This window comes from Dama dama, chromosome 27, assembly GCF_033118175.1.
Source record: "Dama dama isolate Ldn47 chromosome 27, ASM3311817v1, whole genome shotgun sequence".
Lineage (NCBI taxonomy): Eukaryota > Metazoa > Chordata > Mammalia > Artiodactyla > Cervidae > Dama > Dama dama.
The window spans coordinates 36,042,133-36,060,929 of NC_083707.1; the positions used below are offsets into that span (position 1 = coordinate 36,042,133).

At 45.7% G+C, this 18,797-nt stretch overlaps 1 protein-coding gene and 1 non-coding gene across 2 annotated transcripts in view; both read right to left on the reverse strand.

Moving 5' to 3' along the window:
- Nucleotides 1-4,374: 4,374 nt before the first annotated feature.
- The window catches only part of COLEC12 (collectin subfamily member 12), a 177,949-nt gene continuing 163,526 nt past the window's right edge, over nt 4,375-18,797 (reverse strand). Inside the window, exons 6-10 of the mRNA XM_061130846.1 lie at nt 18,145-18,633; nt 17,152-17,288; nt 15,843-15,952; nt 7,385-7,530; nt 4,375-5,829 (exon numbers count right to left, since the gene is read on the reverse strand). Coding sequence (XP_060986829.1) covers nt 5,810-5,829; nt 7,385-7,530; nt 15,843-15,952; nt 17,152-17,288; nt 18,145-18,633 — 902 coding nt within the window. The 3' untranslated portion in view covers nt 4,375-5,809. The remainder of the gene's footprint in view (nt 5,830-7,384; nt 7,531-15,842; nt 15,953-17,151; nt 17,289-18,144; nt 18,634-18,797) is intronic.
- TRNAR-CCG (transfer RNA arginine (anticodon CCG)) lies at nt 14,252-14,324 on the reverse strand. Its single transcript has one exon. It is a non-coding gene; the product is annotated as a tRNA-Arg (tRNA).

Here is an 18,797-nt window from a genome sequence, read left to right on the forward strand (position 1 = left end):
AGAATACTGGAGTAGGTTGCCAGGCCCTCCTGCAGGGGATCTTCCCAACCCAGAGATCAAACGCAGATCTGCCACATGGCAGGCAGATTCTTTACCAGCTGAGCCACCAGGGAAGCCCAAGAATACTGGAGTGGGTAGCCTATCCCTTCTCCAGGGGATCTTCCCAACCCAGGAATTGAACTGGGGTCTCCTGCATTGCAGGTGGATTCTTTACCAGCTGAGTTACCAGGGAAGCCCCAATGGAGGCATAATAAATAGTTACTTAGAAACAAATTATTATTACCATCAAAAGCAGGGTAGTGTGTGTCTGCAGCACATATGATCGCTGTATATGCTGAGTAAGCAAGAGAAAAACCACTCATTTCACTACCCAGGAACATCATGGTGGATATTTTTGGGGGATTGGTGGCAGGATTATAGATTTATAAGAACATGTTAGCAAGTCCACTGGAGACTCTTTCTTGCTTTCTGTCTGTGTGAGCAGGATTTCCCACAGCCTCAGGCTTCTGTGTGTGCCTTTTCCTCCCAGGTCCAATGCTGGTTCTGTCCATGAGCAGAGGGCCTGGTGGGAAAGAAAGAGACAAGGGGAGAGAGCTATTTGCCACTTGTGTGAGTATGTCTTATAACAAGGAGGTAGACAGCAGGAGTCAAACCTGGGTCTGTTTGGCTCTAGAGCCTCTTTTCATTTGAAACTAATTTATATCAGAGAACTCTGTGAGAGGTTTAGTTACTTTAGCATCTAGGGTGGTTTCTCCAATCTGGACCGCTTTGGACATCCATGGTATGGGTGCCAAGTGAATTTTTGCTTCTTTGCTCAGATAGCAAAGCGATTGATCTAGTACCTTTGTTTATTTGGCCGTACCAGGCCTTAACTGCGGCACACAGGACCTTTAGTTGCATCATGTGAACTCTTAGTTGCGGCCTGTGGGATCTAGTTCCCCGACAAGGGATTGAACCCAGCCCCCCTGCATTGGGAGTGGGGAGTCTTAGCCACTGGACCACCAGGGAAGTCCCTGGTGTAGGACTTTCATGTAAAGAGCTCAAATCAGGATTCATCCATTATCTCCCTGCTTCTGTGAGAGAGACTTGGTGATTTGAATGATTTCTTGTGGCAAAGAACAGAATACAACATAGAAAGCCGAAACTCTCAGGAGGGTTACTATGGGAGCTAGGTGGTGGTGGGTTCAAATCCCAGTTCTTAGGAAACTATTTAACTTGTCTGATTTTCAGTTAGTTTCCTTGCACAGTGGTTGGAGACAGTACATGCCAAGTTCCTAGGAGTCATGAGGTATTATTACAGCTACTCTGCAGTTGTGCTGGTTTTTGTCAGGCCTGGCCTAGCTCCTCTGCTCTCAGGCACGGGAACTGGTTTTAACAATCTTATAATTCCTTGCAGCTTGCAGGCATGACTTAGTGGGTCATGGCAATAAGCGATGATTAAAGAATACAGCAAACTCTGGCACCAGTGGTTGGAACACTGGCCAAAGGACAATTCTCCATCCCTGGCCAAGAGGACTAAAGCCCCTTTGGTTAAGCCTATTTAATGACCTTCTGGATGAGCTGTTGGCGGGAGCTTCCTCGCTGGCAGCTGACTCCTGCCCAAGTTGCACGGGTGATTCCTGTTTTACAAACTCAGGGCTCGTAAGTCCTCAGAGGAAGGCTGGAGGCTGGGCCATCACCCTGGCTGTGGCAGGCAGGGCTGAACTGAGATAGTTCATTCATAAACTCATTCATTGAAAAATGTGGAAACCAGGAGCTCTGCATCTGGAGAATTTGTTTTCTTAAGCCTGCTTTTCTTTGGACTCTTGGCTACCTGTGTAACCTGGGCATGCTATGTATTATATTTATTTGGCAAGGGTATCTAGGAAGAGAAGAAGAAGGATGAATGGGTGGAGCAAAATCTCTACAACATCTGCTTTGTGATTTATAAAATAAGTGTGATGCTGTGCCACTAAAGGATGCTTTCCAGGAAAATGAAGTTATTGTATAGAAAAATTCCCTCTTAAAGAGATGGCCAAAGTTCACCCATACTTCTAAAACTGTTGAGCCTAACAGAAAAGAGATACTTCCTTACACTGTCATTCAGAAAAGGTTTCGAAAGCTTTTCCCTGACTCGGGGCCATATGTTGCTAAGTAGAATAAACCTCTTTTGCCAGTTGATTCTCTTCACTCAGTCTTCCATTCCTAATAGGTATATTACACATATGTCCAATATAGTAGATGTATAATAACCGACTATCATCAACACGAATGCCTTCATTTCTCCTGACTGGCTTCTCCCATTCTTCAGTTCTCTTAAGATTTTGTAGCTGACTGGCTCCATTCACCTTTCTCTTCTTAATTCAGTGATGTTTGGGCCTCTCAGCTGATCTGTAGATGATCTTAACGCCATGAAAGGGTTTTTCTTTCATAGTACCTGGAGCACTTGTGGGTAGCACTTGCTTGACATGAAGAGAAGTCTCAGCTTCAGGATGCATATGCTGGGAAAGGATTCAGGCTAGAAGTGATGCTTGAGCTGAATCTTAAAGAAGTTGAGAATGAAATCCAGGTAGAGTCTGGATTTCTAAGGAGGAGGAGCACAGTAGGAAGTAAGTAAGAAGGAGCACGGAGGAACTTTGCAGGTGGCTTGTAAGGCTGTCCCAGCTCAAGGCACGGGAGCATGAGGGGACAGCAGAGGGGAGGCTGGAAATACAGGTGGGGACCTGGTCCCCAGGGCCCCTGCATGTATGCCCTGCAGGCAACTCAGAAGATTTTAAGCTGGGGTAAGGGTTAGGATGGACTTAGATTTAGGGAACATAAGAACGACGAGCCTGATCAGATTCGCATGACTGGGATGTGGGCAATGAGCAAGTCTTCAAATTCCCCTCAGCGTCCTCATTCCTAAAGTAGAGAGAAAGGTTTTGCACCAAGATTAGAAGAGATAATGTATGTGAAAGTGCTAAATATATTTACTTTTTAAAAATTATTATTAGATCTATTATTGAGCCATGAATGAGTTAACATACTTTTCCAAGAAGAGATCAATCAGTTTTGAGGCAAAATACACTTGCTTTAGTATTGTTACCTGATTTATGGCAGGATGTATGACTGATGCAGCTTTCTACTTCCTTCGACATGTGTTTTTTTTTTTTTTAAATGAGAGCAGGTTGTACTATTTGTTGTCTGCTTTAAACTCTGAAGTGCTAAACTCGGACGGATATGGGAAGAGTTGATCAAAGGTGAACACTGATTGCAAAAGAGGAAAAGAAAGGGTTTTGTTCTTTCTGGTTGTGCAATCATTCTTCAAGAGCCATTTAAAAAGAAAAACAGGGACTTCTCTAGAGTTCCAGTGGCTAAGACTGACCTGCCATTGCAGGGGGCGGGGGTTTGATCCCTAGTTGGGGAACTAAGATCCCACATGCTGAGGGATGGGGACAAAAATAAAAAGTTTCCATCTTCTCATAGCAACTCGTAACTTCTCATAGCCTGAAAACCTCATGACATTTTTACCAAAACTCTCCTCCCAGAAGAGCATCAGTGGTGAATAGGTGAATAGAAACCTAGTATATAAATAGCTAAATATATAGAGCAGTACATGAGGCATCTGGTAATGTGTGATTTTCATCTGATTTTACTCTGTTATTAAGAAGGACCTTGCTTCTGAAAGGAGGAACATTTTAAAAAATTTTGAACATTTAAAAAAATTTTACTTATCTATTTAACACCACGTGTGGCATGTGGGATCTTAGTTCCCTGACCAGGGATCGAACCCTTCCCCCCTGCACTGAAAGTGGAGTCTTAACCATTGGACCGTCAAGGAAGTCCTCTAGAACATTTTCAAAGCTCAAGTCTGAAGCCTGCCTTACTCCTTGGTGATGATATGGCCCAGGAAATGATGTCACCTCCCTGAGTGCCTCCTTCTATAAAATGCGGAAAGTAAGTAGGAAGCCCCATTTCTTAGGGCTGTTGGGAGGATGACATGAGAGCATCTGATTGAAGCCTGAGAGATGATAAACCCTGGGTAAGGTATAAGGGCCAGGAGAGGAACACCTTCAGCTGTGGGAATCAGCAACATTCTCTTCCGATGATGGCATCAGATGTTTAAGTTCAAGTTGCATCCGAACATGATCTTAACTGACACCTAAGAAACCAGAAGAGGATGAAAAAGAGGATACAGTTTAGTCTATAGAAGGTCTTGAGCCTGAAGAGGTACCAGGGTCCAGGGCCTGTCTGGGATCGCAGGGCCCAGATGATGGCAGGTCTGGCCAGTCTGACCAGACCCCATGGGCAGGAGAGCAGGGCATCCAGGTGCTGAGGAGATGGCCACTCTTGGGCTGCAGAGACAGCATAAACGGTGACCAGGGCAAGACAACACAGTCCACACAGTTGCAGGTGTCAAAGTCAAACTCTGTCTTTATTCTTTTACCATTGTAGGTGGGGTAGGTAGCAGCATGGCTGGGGAGGTCCTGGGAAGGGAATCTGGTGGGTGGAAATCTTACCTTTGAGCATCGGTTACATTTAAGCCTGATTTCAGCACACTGCATGTTAGACTTCTCCATGGCAAGTTAAAGAGTAGAAGGCAGATGGGCTCCGACAAAAGGTTCTTTGCAAGAGTTCAACACAGTGGCCAAGGTTGTATTATTGCATTTCATCATGCATGTGCCTTGGAATTCTGTGTTTTTGGAATCTGACTCCAGAAAACATAAGATTTCCAGGTAGCATAGAGCTGTCCCCATCTTAGCATCTCTGTCTCTGGCCGATGTGATGTTATGCTTTCCCGACATTTAATATCTGCCCTGGTATGGGCCTGAAACCAAGTGTGTTCATGTCTCAGCCACAAAACAGGACCTTCTGTTAATAGCCAGATACAGGTGCTCTGTCCACCCTTCCCAACAGATGCCTCTCCACCACCCCTGACTCCGCCAAAATGAAGTAAAAAGCACATCCTGAGTTGACCATTCCTCTGAGCCTGGCAGACACACAGCAAGGGTGTTGGCTGGTGATGGGCTGGAGGTGTAGCCCACTTGGCTGAGCCACATACATGTTCAGCCTTGACCTCCACTGGCAAAATCTGCAGGGCCATTTCTAGACATTTCAAGTGATTGACTCCTCTGAGGAAATGATACATTAAAATATACATACACACATATATTTAATTATTTTTTTAAACCACAACTGAAAAAATTTCTTTGCCACTGCATAGAATTAAATCTGACAAGAAACCCTATGAGTTTTTATTAGTACCATTATTGTTTTCTTTGGCTTCATGTACTATATTGGTAAAATGACAAAAATAAAAAGAAAAAAATTGCAAAAAGGCAAATATTTTGTACAAAAATACAAAGTTTTAAAAGCTCTTTAAGTATATTTCATATTGTTACTAAGAGTTGGCCTATATATCTGTATGTCTGCATATTTTTCCTACATTTGGGATTTTATCAATAGAAATGTAAGGTACTGTTTACACAGTGTATGTTTTCAGTTATTCCTAAAGCTCAACAACCAATGATAATCTTTTTTCTGATTGGAGCATTCCATACTCTGGAAGACATGATTTGCATAACTGTACGGTTATTGGCTGAGAAAAATCTATATGATTCAGTCCATTTGCTTACTGACAATCCGTACATCACACTAGGTGAACACTTTTGTTCCAAACTTTGTCCTTGAGCAAGGTAGATGGTAGAGAACATGGGCTTTCAATGTTTTCAGTAATTGGTCTTCAGTGCTTTCCCCTTCAATCTAATGAGAAGGTGATGCAATCAGAAAGAAGTATCTTTTGCCTTTGAGAACTGTCGACAGTTTGCTCCTATTATGATATCATGGTCCATTATAATGTAATTGCTAATTCTAAAAGAGAGGAAAAAGAATGGGTGTTAGTTCTTCTTAAAGAACAATTTTAATGGACAATTCAGAAAAAGGAGTGTGTGTTTTTAAAGAAAACATTCCAAATACATCATTCAATAATTATTTTTTTAAATAAATGCCTCGAAGTTCTTATTCAGATTCAATAAAAGGTAAAATTCACTTCAAAGAAGCCTATTCTGGGGTGTCCTAGTCTCAACTCAAATCCCAAATGTAGTAGTGCTATTGTGCTCAGTCGTGTCTGACTCTTTGCGACCCTATGGACTGTAGCCCGCCAGACTCCTCTGTCCCTGGGATTCTCCAGGCAAGAATACTGGAGTGGGTTGCCATTTCCTACTCCAGGGGATCTTCCTGACCCAGGGATCAAACCAGTGTCTCCTGCATTGCAGGCAGATTCTTTACCCACTGAGCCATCGGGGAAGCCCCTTGATGTAGTTACACGTATTTATTTTTTCCTTTGTTTTCAGATCCAAAAAATCATTACCAAGATCACTGTCAAGGAGATTATTGCCTATGCTTTCTTCTGGAAATTTAATGGTTTCAAATCTTACATTTGAGTCATTCATCCATTTTGGGCTTATTTTGTGTAGAGTTAAGAGAGTGGTTTGGTCTCACTGTTTTGCATGTGGCTGTCCAGTTTTCACAGCAGCATTTATCAAAGAGACTGTCCTTTCCCTATTGTATATTCTTGGATCCTTTGTCATAAATTAATTGACCATATGTGCATGGGTTTATTTCTGGGCTCTCTATTCTCTTTTACTGATAGAGATATATGCTATTTTTATGCCACTACCACACTGTTCTGATTACTGTAGCTCTGTAATATATTTTGAAATCAGGGAGTATGTCCAGCTTTGTTCTTCTTTCTCAAGATTACTTTGGCTATTTGGGGTCTTTTGTGGTTCCATACAAATTTTAGGATTGTTTTCTCTATTTCTGTGGAAAATGACACTGGAGTTCTTGTAGAGATTCCATTGAATCTATAGATTTCTTTGGGTAGAATGGACATTTTAACAATACTCTTCCAATCTGTGAGCACAGAAAGTGTTTCCATTTATTTGGGCCTTCTTCAATACCTTTCATCAATGTCTTATAGTTTCCAGTGTATAGGTCTTTCACTTCCTTGGTTAAATTTATTCCTAGATATTTTATCTTTTTTGGTGCAATTGCAAGTGGTATTATTTTCCCAATTTCTCTGATAGTTTGTTATATGAAAAGACTTTGACATTGGTGCCATATGATAAAGAACAACTGTGTGACAGTATTATAAGGTAATGACCTAGGCCCATTAGTCTAAAATTTACCGAGTACTTCCTCTACATCAGGCACATGTATTAACTTACTTAAGTCCTCACAAAAACCCCATTAAGAGGATTACTATTATTATTTTCCTGAGGTTAATAGCTTGCCGAAATACTAAGTGGCAGAATCAGGACTGGAATCCAGTTGCAGAACCTACTTTCAGAGCCCTTATACTCCTCTTGCCCTTTAATAAGATATAAGCTCTGCAGTGCTCTCTTAAATCCCTTCCACTGCTTACCTCTCTCCCTGTCTTGCTCGCAGATGTACTGATTCATGTCTTCACACTGGAAATCGTTCCACTGCCCAAAAGTAATCAGTCCAGCGCAATCTTCTCCAGGCCCATGGCCATGACCCCAGTTATCTGGCTGTCCAGCTTTCCAATTTCTTTTAAGAAAACAGAAATCAAGTGTTATTTGCAAAGTCACGCAGACGTTTGCTTGACCCAAGAGCAGCAGAGAAATGTAAAAAACAAAACCAAGGCCTGTCACGCATCCCAGAATGAAAACGCGCTGTTTAAAAAGCTGCACACGCTCTGATTCTGAATAAGAAGCAGCTGTTTCGCAGAGGAGCGTGTGACGCAGCCTCTCCCTGCAGACTTGTTATCTTAGCCACAGCAGAGTCAGCTCGCGGAGCTGCTTCATCACATTGCTGAGGAAGTAAATCTGTCTTCAACACAGCTCGATGAGCGACAGCTTTCTAATGTGTACTGGAATGCTGACTTCTGGGCTTGAGTGTGAATATATACATTCTGAGGATGACACACCCACACACAAACTTGCACACACTTATGAGAACCCAGAGGGAATCTTTATACATTCTGATATCTTGTCTCTAACACGTCAGAGTCAGGCAGAGAGAGAGTCACCCCCCCTTTTTTTAAACTTTAAACTTTTTATTTTGTATTGGGGTAGAGCCGATTAATAATGTTGTGGTGGTTTCAGGTGAATAGCGAAGGGACTCAGCCATACATATTCTTGTATCCACAGACTTAGCAAATGAACTTTATGGTTGCTGGGGGGAAGGGGAAGTTAGGGACTTCGGGAAGGTCATGTACACACTACTGTATTTAAAATGGAGAGACTGTTGATATCCACTTACAAGAACCTATAAACACTTGGTTATGGTTTTCTGGCTAAGCTGTAGATAGCTAATTGCTTCAGAAAGAAATAGTAATTTAATCTTACTGAAAATGACTCATACATTTCACTGCCTTTTTTGGGAGAGAGATTCTTCAAAACAAGTTGTCTTTAAGATGAGCTCAACTTGGGGCTTGTTAACTTGTCTGCTGCTGCTCCCAGCACCCCCTCGTCAGGGTTCGCTGTTCCTGCCTCTCTTTCTAAGTGATCAACTAGATGTGCTTCCAAGAGTCAAAACTTGAAAGGCTACATTTTCTTTAAGAGTCAGGTCCTTGAACAGAAACCTGTGGTCACCTCCTGAGAGGACAAGTTTGCCTCATGCGGAGGGTCCGAAAAGAACATCTGCAGCAGGAGGTGCTTCCCATAAATGATGACTCATTTCCCAAGCAGCAGCATCTGACTCCATAATCATTCACTCTGGTCCATGCTTCATGTTTCTATCAGAGTGGCAGTGGCGTTGGCCACTAGAGAGAAATCTTCCACTGTACAAACTCTGATGGCCAAAGAAAGTTCTACAGTAAAGAAACACGTCTCACTACTAAGATTTTCCTCTTTTTGAAGCCAGGTTCTTACCAGGGTCACCCAGGGATAAAGACCAAATTGCCCTCCATCTTTTGATGACAAGACCAGCAAAAATCAGGGCAATGGGAAAAGGTGAGTCGAAATTTACAGTCAAAGGATGGGAAAATGAGGTAGAATTGACTCCCCTGCACCAACTGTATATTAGGGATTTTTTTTTTTTTTTTAAGAAAATGAAAAGTGAGGGACTTCTTTGGTGATCCAGTGGTTAAGAATCTGCCTTGCAATGCAGAGGATGTGGGTTCAATCCCTAGTCAGGGAACAAAGATCCCACATGCTGCAGAGCAACTAAGTCTGCGTGCCACAACTACTGAGCCCGCACACCACAGCTAGAGACTCCATGCACCACAACTAGAGAGCTTGTGCGTGTACCACACCGAAAGATCCCACATGACACAACTAAGACTTAACACAGCCAAATAAATGAATAAACAAATATTTTTTTAAAATGACCTCAGATAAATCTAGAGATGAAGAGATATTTTAGAGGAAACCATCAAGCAATGAGAGTATAAATGGGATGATACTTAGGTGGAAGAGTCAGAAATAGTTCATTCATTTGCTCATTCATTCCACAAGAGGGTCTACTGCATACAAGGGCTAAAGCTAGCTGATGGCAACACGAGTGCTATAGAGAACAGACTGCCGGTCCTCGTAGAACTTCCATCCTAGGCAAGAAACGAAGCAGTTACAGATCTCAGACTGTCACAGTGATGCCAAGAAAAGGTGAAGTTGGAAGGAAACTTTTATGGAAGCTTTTTTGGTGTGTTTCTCTCTTACCCTGACAGACCTTCCTAGAAATGGCAACGGTGCCCAGGCAGTTTGGTGGTGTTGATGTACACTTGCTTCATTTCTGCAGTATGAGAGGGTTCCATTCCAATTTTGCTTACCAAATTTGAGACTGTGATTCTGGATGCATTAATGATGGGACATTTGATATTTTTTTATCTCACAGTTAATTGGAAAATTGCATAAATAGGAATTCTGATAGACCTTCTGTTTAGTAATTTCCCCTTGCATTTCCTTGCCCTTTTCAGTAGGTAAAAGGGGTTTACAGGGAGTTCTCTGGCAAATCAGTGGTTAAGACTCTGTTTTCATTGCTATGAGCATGGGTTTGATCCCTGGTTGGGGAACTAAGATCCCACAACTGGTGTGGCATGGTAAAAAAAAAAAAGGGGTGATAGACAGATGAGACGAAAGAGAACAGATTGATAATGGAAGATCATTTTTATCACCATTTGCCACTTGTTTTTTCCAGGTCATGGAAATTCTTCAGTGTGGTGCTTGAAGTAATCCTTCAGGACTAAAGGTAGGACGTGGCTGTGAGTGGAGTGACCCAGGTGAGACCAGCAGGGGTGGGAGATGGAGTGGCTTGAAGCCAGGCTGCAGGGGTAGTTTGTCTTGTACATGGTCTCCCAGCATCTCTTTGGAAAAGCTAAAATCACACAGAGTGATTTGTGGTCAGTCCCTCCAGTCTGCATGCTTATAACAGCACAGAGCATGTCAGAGAAACAGAATGTATATATTCTGGAGAAGAATTTCAGCTTAAATAGTGCCTAAACCTCACTCACAGGTAGATTCTGGAAACAGAAATGGCTGAAGCCTGGGTGCCAAATTCTTGAATCCCATATTATAACACACAAGTTGCAGAAGTGGTTGGATAGCAACATGCATTATGTAATTGGACAGTGTATTCTGAGTACACTGCGGACCATGGAAGCACCTAGACTCACTCTTCCAGGAGCTGGAATCATGAAGCATCTCAGCTGGTGGGTGTGAAGCACCCCCTCCCCATCCCCACCCTCCCTGTTCTGGATTTATCCTCATGGAGGTAGAGCACAAACTTTCAACCTTGGCAATCAGGCAACCCCAGGCAACCTTGGCAAACCCACCCAACCACACAACTTAGTACTTTCTCATCAGCTGCAAGATTGATGGAGGCTTCAGGGCTGAGAAAATTCTTCTGGTAAAAGCCTGGCCTCAAAACAGGAAAATCTTAGTAGTGAGAAGCATTTCTTTGCTATTGAATTTTCTCCTGCTATAGAGGTTTCTCTCTAGTGGCCAAAGCCAGAGTCACTCTGATAGAAACATGAAGCATGAAGAGTGAGTGATTATGGCATAAAATGAGGCCAAAGTTTCCCTTCTAGTGCTTTTTAATTTTTGGAGACTTGTTTGATGACCCAGCACTTATTTGACAATCTTGGTGAATGTACCATATGCACCTGAAAAGAATGTGTATTTGTGGCTGTTGGGTGAAAGTTTCCATAAATATCAATGAAGTCAAGTTAGTTGATTGGTTGGTTGGTTTAGTCCCTAAGTTGTGTCCGACTCTTGCAACTCCATAGACTGTAGCCTGACAGGCTCCTTTGGTCCACAGGATTTCTCAGGCAAGAAATGGAGTGGGTTGCCATTTCCTTCGCTAGGGGATCTTCCCGACCCAGGGATCGAACCTAAGGATCAAACCCGGGTCCCCTCATTACAGGTGGTCTCCAGTATTGCAGGCGATTCTGTACCAACTGAGCCACTGGGGAAGTTAGTTGATAGTGTCTGCTACATTCCTCTCGGTTTTTCTGTCTACTTGGTTCTATTAATTAATGAGAAGAGAGCATTGAAAGCTCATTTGAAGCCCTTCTCTTCACCATATGCACATTTAGGGTCAAGGTGTCCGTCTTCTTGATTGTGACAGGGTCCTGAAAATCAGACTATTTTTACGTGAGTGGAACAGTATCTCTCCCTCATACTGTGCCCAAAACTCTAGAAAAGATTCTCCAGGCTGGCACAGGGGCTGGGTCATGGTGGACACTCCAGGATAATTCACTGAATGTTATCATGAGTTCGTGGGCCAGCGGATCCCAATGTCCAGCCAGGGGACTGGTACCAGCTGGTCAAGAATGAAGTTCTCACAGGTCTGTTGTGAAAAGAGAAAAATGAGGACAACTCTGTGTGTATGTATGGGTGATGGCCAACTGTCTTTTTTGATTTTGTTTTTGTGCTGAGATTTGTTGATAGGCGATTTTTGTCTTTTTGGCTGCACTGTGGCATGTGGGAGCTTAGCTCCCCAACCAGGGATTAAATACATGCCCCCTGTACTGGAAGTCTTGACCACTGAACTGCTGGGGAAGTCCCAGTAGGTGATTTTTTAAAACCCGTGTCCTTAGTTGGCAAATAAAATCTTGGCAACATGGGTCAGCTCTCCAGGCTTTCTCTTGGAAGTGCATTGGTGGGTGGACCCAAAGCACTTGGAAACCTGTTCCTAGGCACCATCCTGAGACATCACCGATTGCTTCTCTTGCCCCAGTATTCATAGTCAGTGAGTCAGGTTGTATGTTTTGCTGGAAATAAACCTTTGTTCAAGTCCACGTGTACCTTAAGCTTTCAGCATCCAATCCATGTCACTGTTGCTTTTTGTCTGATTACTCCAGCACCATCTTCCTCAACCAGCTCTCAGTATAAAAATTCAAGTAGGGGCAAGAGACAGAGGAGAGAGCCTTTCATCCCTTTTCTCTTTCCTCCTTAATAGTACCCCCAACAGCCTGAAACAATTTCAGAGGGGGAGAAAGGGTAAGAGCAAAGTAGGGAGACTGATTTCTTCTGTAACCTGGGTGAGGCATGGGGAGGGGCCAGGTCCAGAAACCAGTGTGTATGGCGGGGGAAAGGGAAGTGATGGACCGTGCATGGAGGCCACAGAAGCAAAGAGGAGGAGGGTGCAGGTGAGTCTGAGTACGTGGAGAGGTACCTGTGTTGGGTACCTTGTGTTGGGAGATACCTGGGAAATCCCATGGACAGAGAAGCCTGGCGGGCTACAGTCTATAGGGTCACAAAAGAGTCGGGACACAACTTAGCAACTGAACGACAAGAAAATGATGATGGCGATGACAACAGGAGGTGTTATTGTTCAGTCCCAGTTGTGTCTGACTCTTTGTGACCCCATGCACTGCAGCACGCCAGGCCTCCCTGTCCTTCATCATCTCCCGAAGTTTGCCCAAATTCAGGTCCGTTGCATTGGTGATGCCACCCAGCCATCTCATCCTCTGATGCCCTCTTCTCCTTCTGCCCTCAGTCTTTCCCAGTATCAGAGACTTTTCCAGTGAGTCAACTGTTGGCATCAGATGACCAAACTATTGGAGCTTCAGCTTCAGCATCAGTCCTTCCAATGAGAATTCAGGGCTTCTTTCCTTTAGGATTGACTGGTTTGATCGCCTTGCTGTCCAAGGGACTTTCAGGAGTCTTCGGCAGCACCACAGTTCCAAGACATCAATTCTTTGGCGTTCTGCCTTAGACAAGTAATAGGAGTAATAATATGAACACTAGCAGATAGCATTTCTTCAGCACTTCCCATGGGCTCACTGTCATTGTTGCTTGATATGTATCATCTCATAGAATGTTTACAATACCGATGCTTCCATCACCTGCACTTCTAGATGAGGGCATGGAGGTTCACGTGGTTGGGTAACTTACACAGGGTCACGTAGCTGCTGAGTGCTGGCTGAAGGCCTGGAACCCAGACCTGGTGAACTCCAGGGCAGATACTCCCTTCCCTTGCTGCACTGGCTCTTTTTCTCGTTTGTGGCGTGTTTATTATTATATGGCAAGTTCAATTAGCCTTCAGCTATTGAGGCCTCATAATATGCCTGCCTAATTTATTCTTGCTTTTAAAATATGATCCCAGGGATTTTTACGTCTACGTGTTCCTCTGGGTGGGAAACAAGAAGCAGAGTCTGGGCTCTGGCTGGGGTGCTGTGCAGTTGTGGCTGGGAACAGAGCTCCCCGAAGGTGTCTGGTGATGTGATTCTTTCCTGTCCCAGGTACCAGAGCTGGGCTGTCACCCCAATCAGTACTTCCTGCTGGAGCCTGGGAGACAGGAGAAAATTCCACCCTGGGAGAGCTGGCAGGAGTGCTACTGTTCCTGCTCAATCCATTCCACGTGGGCCAACCCAATTTGTGCTTAGAGGAGGGCTTCAGATTGAATTTCTTAGTGAGTCTAACCCAGACCTTTTTTTTTTTTTTGCATTTATGACTGTGAAAAAAGTGGAGAAGACTGAAGTTATTTTTTTTCTTTAGCTCTCTGCTGACTCCTTTAAAAAATGATCCATACTCTTGACTGTCAAAGTGACACATTTATCTTTCCCTTAGTAGTCTCTGCCTCCTGTCCCAACTGTCACCGCTCTGATTTTATTTTTTAAATTTATCTATTTCTTTGCATCAGGTTTGAACTGAGGCCTCCCCTCCCCACTTCCACTGCTCTGATTTTATTTGTTTAAAAATATTATTTATCTATTTATTTGACTGAATCAGGTTTTAACTGAGGTATATGGAATCTTTTGTTTCTTTTTTTTAATCTTTTAGTTGCGGCACATATGAACTCTTTACTTATAGCATGTGGGATCTAGTTCCCTGACCAGGGATTGAACCTGGGTCCCCTGCATTCGGAGTACAGCGTGGTAGCCACTGGACCACCAGGGAAGTCCCTCCACTGCTCTGATTGTGGATGACAGCTCTCACAACTGCTTTGAGTCTCCTGAAGCGTATCCTTGCCGCGATGGACGCCCTCCTTGGGTGTCAGCCACGTTTCCGGGGGCCAGGGTGTGGTGTGGCTTCCTCCCACCGAGGATGGGTGTGCAGGGAACAGACTGGCGGTCTGCTGAGCCTGAGAGAGAGATCCGTTTGTCCTGGGAGCAGTCTGAGGCTCCACCTTTGGAGCGGACCCCAAATCTTCAAATGTTCCACCTCCATGTTTGGTTGCCATTCCAAAAGAAATGGCCTGGGTGGTTGATTCCCTAGTGGGCCAGTGGTTAAGAATTCACCTTGCAATGCAGGGACTGTGGCTTCAATCCCTAGTTGGGGAACTAAGATTCCACAAGGCATGGAACAACTAAGCCCACTGGCTGCTGAGCCCCCATGATGCAGCTAAGACCTGATGCAGCCAAATAAATAAATGCTTAAAAAAATCCTTTAAAAGAAATGGCCTTACTCTGGTTTCCATCTATATCCTCTGATCATGCTTGTCACATAGAGGATTTAAAAGCATAAAGAAGCCTGTCTACCCCCACACACAGGTACACGCATGCGTGCGTGCGCACACACACACACACACACACACACACACACACACACACACACAGAAACTCTATCTGGCCCCTCCATCCCTCGAGCCCATCTTCCTGTCCTTGACCACGACTGCTCCAGCCCTGATGCCCGTGACATTGTCCTGGATCAGAAACACACTCAATCTCTCCTCTCCGGGGTCCAAGGATGCTGCGGCTACTGCAGCTCAGGACACAGTCCTGATGAAGAAGTGAAATGGAAACAGGCACAATTTCATCCTTTTCAGACCCTGGGGTGGGATGAGGGCAGGAGTGGACGCTGGGGTCCAGTGAGGCGCATGGAAGTTTCTGTGCCCCTGGGAGCTTTGAGAAGGTTATATGAACTGCTTCCGTTCTCTGTTGCTGCCTTTACAGAACTAGGTCACACTGGACTTACGGGGCTCTTCAAACCTGCGGGAGATGGTCGTCCCACAAGTGCACTTGAACTTTCTGTGTGCAGGGGAGTCGTCAACTTGGAGTTCATCCCCACACTCTGGCCAGAAGCCCAGTGAGGGCTGGGACACCAACAGCGTCATCCTGAAGGAAGCGCCCTGCCCATGTTGGAAACACATCTGGGGAGCTCGACTGAACTGGGGGAGCCGGGCTTCCTTGGCTTTTGTGGCGGCACTTAAAGAGCACGCTTAGCCATCTCTCTACTATACCACCCTGGGTGGTTTTATGAGTCTGTGTGTTTGTTTGTTTGTTTGTTTTTTCTTAGCAGAAATGAAGAAAAATTCACTCCATGAGAAGAGGAAAAAAACCCAACTTTTACCCCATATTGATTTCCCTCCATGGAAATAAACACGCAGCTGGCACCCAGAGGCTGAGTGTGAGGACTGCGCTGGACAGAAGGTTGTTCAGAAAGAAACACAGGCCAGCGGACATCTCTGAGACTCACTCGTACTCCAGAAATGTCCCATCCAGCCACCTCCATTCATTCTCCTGCTGCAAGTCCGTGAGGCCAATCCAGTAGTTCTCTTTCGCCACCATCTGCTTTTTGATCCATTGCTGGAAAATAAAATCATAGATGGTGCGTCACTATTTCTTGAACAGATGTTTGGGGGGCTTTCAATATTTAGAAATGAGGGACACTTTCAAAGAGGATGCTTGTCATAACTTGTGTACTGCTTTTGCTGTCTTCTTTTTATTGCACTTGTTTGGCCCTGGGGTGTTTCTTTTTGGTGGTGGGCAGGGGGGAGGGGAGGGCTTTGACATGTTTTCCTCTTATATTATAAGCAATACTCCTAAACTATCCAGACCACTCATGCATCCCACCAGGCTCCACCCCTCCCACAACCCCTCCCTCTGATGTTCTAATATGGTAACAGCCACGGCACCATCAAGCTCTTCCTCCTGGCCGGGTCCCACATCCAGTGTCACACATAACATGTCTTCGAGCCACTACAACCACCAACCTAATAAAGGTGACAAGTGGTTGAGCTGGGATCAGGCCCAGGAGCCTGACCACTGTCTTCTGGATGCTCATTTCCAGTCAATTACTGCAGAAGCATCCGTTTTCAGGGTCCTGTCTGCCGGAGACATGCAGGGGAAAGGAAGGAGGCCCCCGAGACAGTGCGGCATTAAACAGAGAGCACTCGTGTTGTCGCTGGATGGACCTCAGTTTCAGTCTCAGCTCTGCATTTACTTGTCTCATGTATTAATCATTCAAATTTTGTGGGGCCTCAGTTTTCCTGTCTGTAAGATGGGGATAATATTACCCACAGGCTCCTGGGGTGTGGTGAGGTTTATAGGAGAAAATGCCTGGAACACATTAGGGACCAAATGAGTGGTTATCATGTGTGGGCTCTGCCCCAGGACCATATATGCCCTTCCTGACCCTGTTGAGGCCACCTGTCTGGACCCTGGCATTTGGCCCCACCCCTCCAGTGCTCAGGGCTCTCTGCCTCTCCATAGGAGACTTGTACTGACCTTCAGGCTTCCCGCTCTTTCAATAGTCACTGGGAAAAGCCACACAGCTTCAGGCTTGATAAAGCAAGAGCTTCCAGATGCGAGCACAAGGACCCAATCCCCATGCCATGAATGCTTTCTGTCCCTGGATAAAGCCCAAATCTCAATCATGTGGCCCTCGGTGTTTCTGTGACTATGAATTTATGGTATCTTTGAATCCTTAGTAAGCATGCACTTTCCAGATGTCAGCGATCCTTAAATTACAGTTTTCTCCAACCCTAAGAATGCCTCACACGTACCTGCTCCTCTTCCGTGTTTATGAAAACGAGATGTGAAGACATGCTTTCGCAGAAAAGTTTCGCATTCGCAAAAAAGTCTCTCTCAGACGAAAAAAAGTAGCATTTGTTTGCGAATTTCTTCCAGTGAGGCAGGCAGCCTAGGAATGCAAAGTTTAAAAATGCCGATGAAAACACATACACGCTGAAAACACTATGCCTTTAGGAGGCATAGCCTCAGCCCGGCTTCCCCAGTGCCCGTGTGTTGAGTCTGTGACTGATGTCCCCGAACATTCTAGGGGCTAAGACCAGTCTGAGGAAGTAGGTGGTCTGCAAGGCACACGGTGGTTAAAACCACTTAAGCGGGCCTTTGTGTCTGGATTAGTCTTTACAATGACAGAAGTAACAGACACAGAAATAACAAGCAGCACAGTCTCAGGTGGGCCCCATCAGTCTGGGATCACGTAGAACCTGTAAACAAGAGGCTGGGAGAGCTAGGCTCACAGAAGAAATGCAACTAAAGGGGACTGCCGGAAACCAAGTGGAATCGGCTGTGGGTCCAAGGGAAGAAAGACAGGCTTGGTTGCAAACCCAAAGCTTTCATTATCAAAGGATGAGAAGGTGCCATAATACCTTCTCAAAAAGAAATGCAAGCTGGCTTCCGGAACAGAAAGTTCCATCTGCACGTTAACCAAGGGTCGACCATCCCCAGGTGAAACGCAGAGAATGAAGACAGGGACGGCTCTGGGGTGGCCAGCCTCAGATTTTCCTGAATTCAACGTCTGGGACCAGTTTGTCCCAGAGGACCTGACTTAGCTAATGATAAACAAGCACTAGAGGGGCTGATGCTGTTTAGGGATAAACACACATGCCTGAAGGATGCTGCCTGGTGAGGGGCCAGGCGAGCAGCAAGGGCTGAGGCCCACCCTGTGTGATGCCTTCACTGCTAATAAGATTGGGTGTGTGGGGCGAACACGGGGAGCACCCCCATCCTGGGTGTGAGGGGCTCAGACTCACCGTTGTTCTCAGGCGCTGTGGTCGGCTCGGTCTTAAGGGCCAGGGGCACTGCCGCCCCTGCGGGGCCCGGGGGGCCAGGGAGACCCTTGATACCTGGCATGCCCGGCACCCCAGGGAGGCCTGGCAGCCCCCGTGGCCCGGGCACCCCAGGCTCCCCCACAGTGCCCTGCAGTCCCTGGAAGCCAGGGGGGCCCTGGGGGCCTGGGAGTCCATCCTTGCCCGGTGGGCCGGGGGGGCCTGGGTCCCCACTGGGGCCCTGGGGGCCGGGCTTCCCAGGGGACCCTCGGGAGCCTTTGGAGCCTTGCAGGCCTTTGGAGCCCTTGCTGCCGCGCTCTCCAGGGGGGCCAACCGGCCCGATCGGGCCCCTCTCACCGGCTGGGCCAGGTGGGCCCGGCTCCCCCTTCTCTCCTTTCTGCCCCTTGTTGCCAGTGGGGCCTGGGGGTCCCTGCTGTCCTCGGTCACCTTTCGGACCCCTGGGACCAGGAGGACCTGAAACATAAAAAGAAGACAAAAGGCATAAGCATGAAATCCAGGACACCTCTGGTCATCTGGGACCATTTTTTCACCAGCAGGAAGGCTGTGTGGGTTAGGATAGCTGTGTGTGTGTGTGTGTCTGTGTGTGCATGCGTGTGCGCTCAGTCATGTTTGAGTCT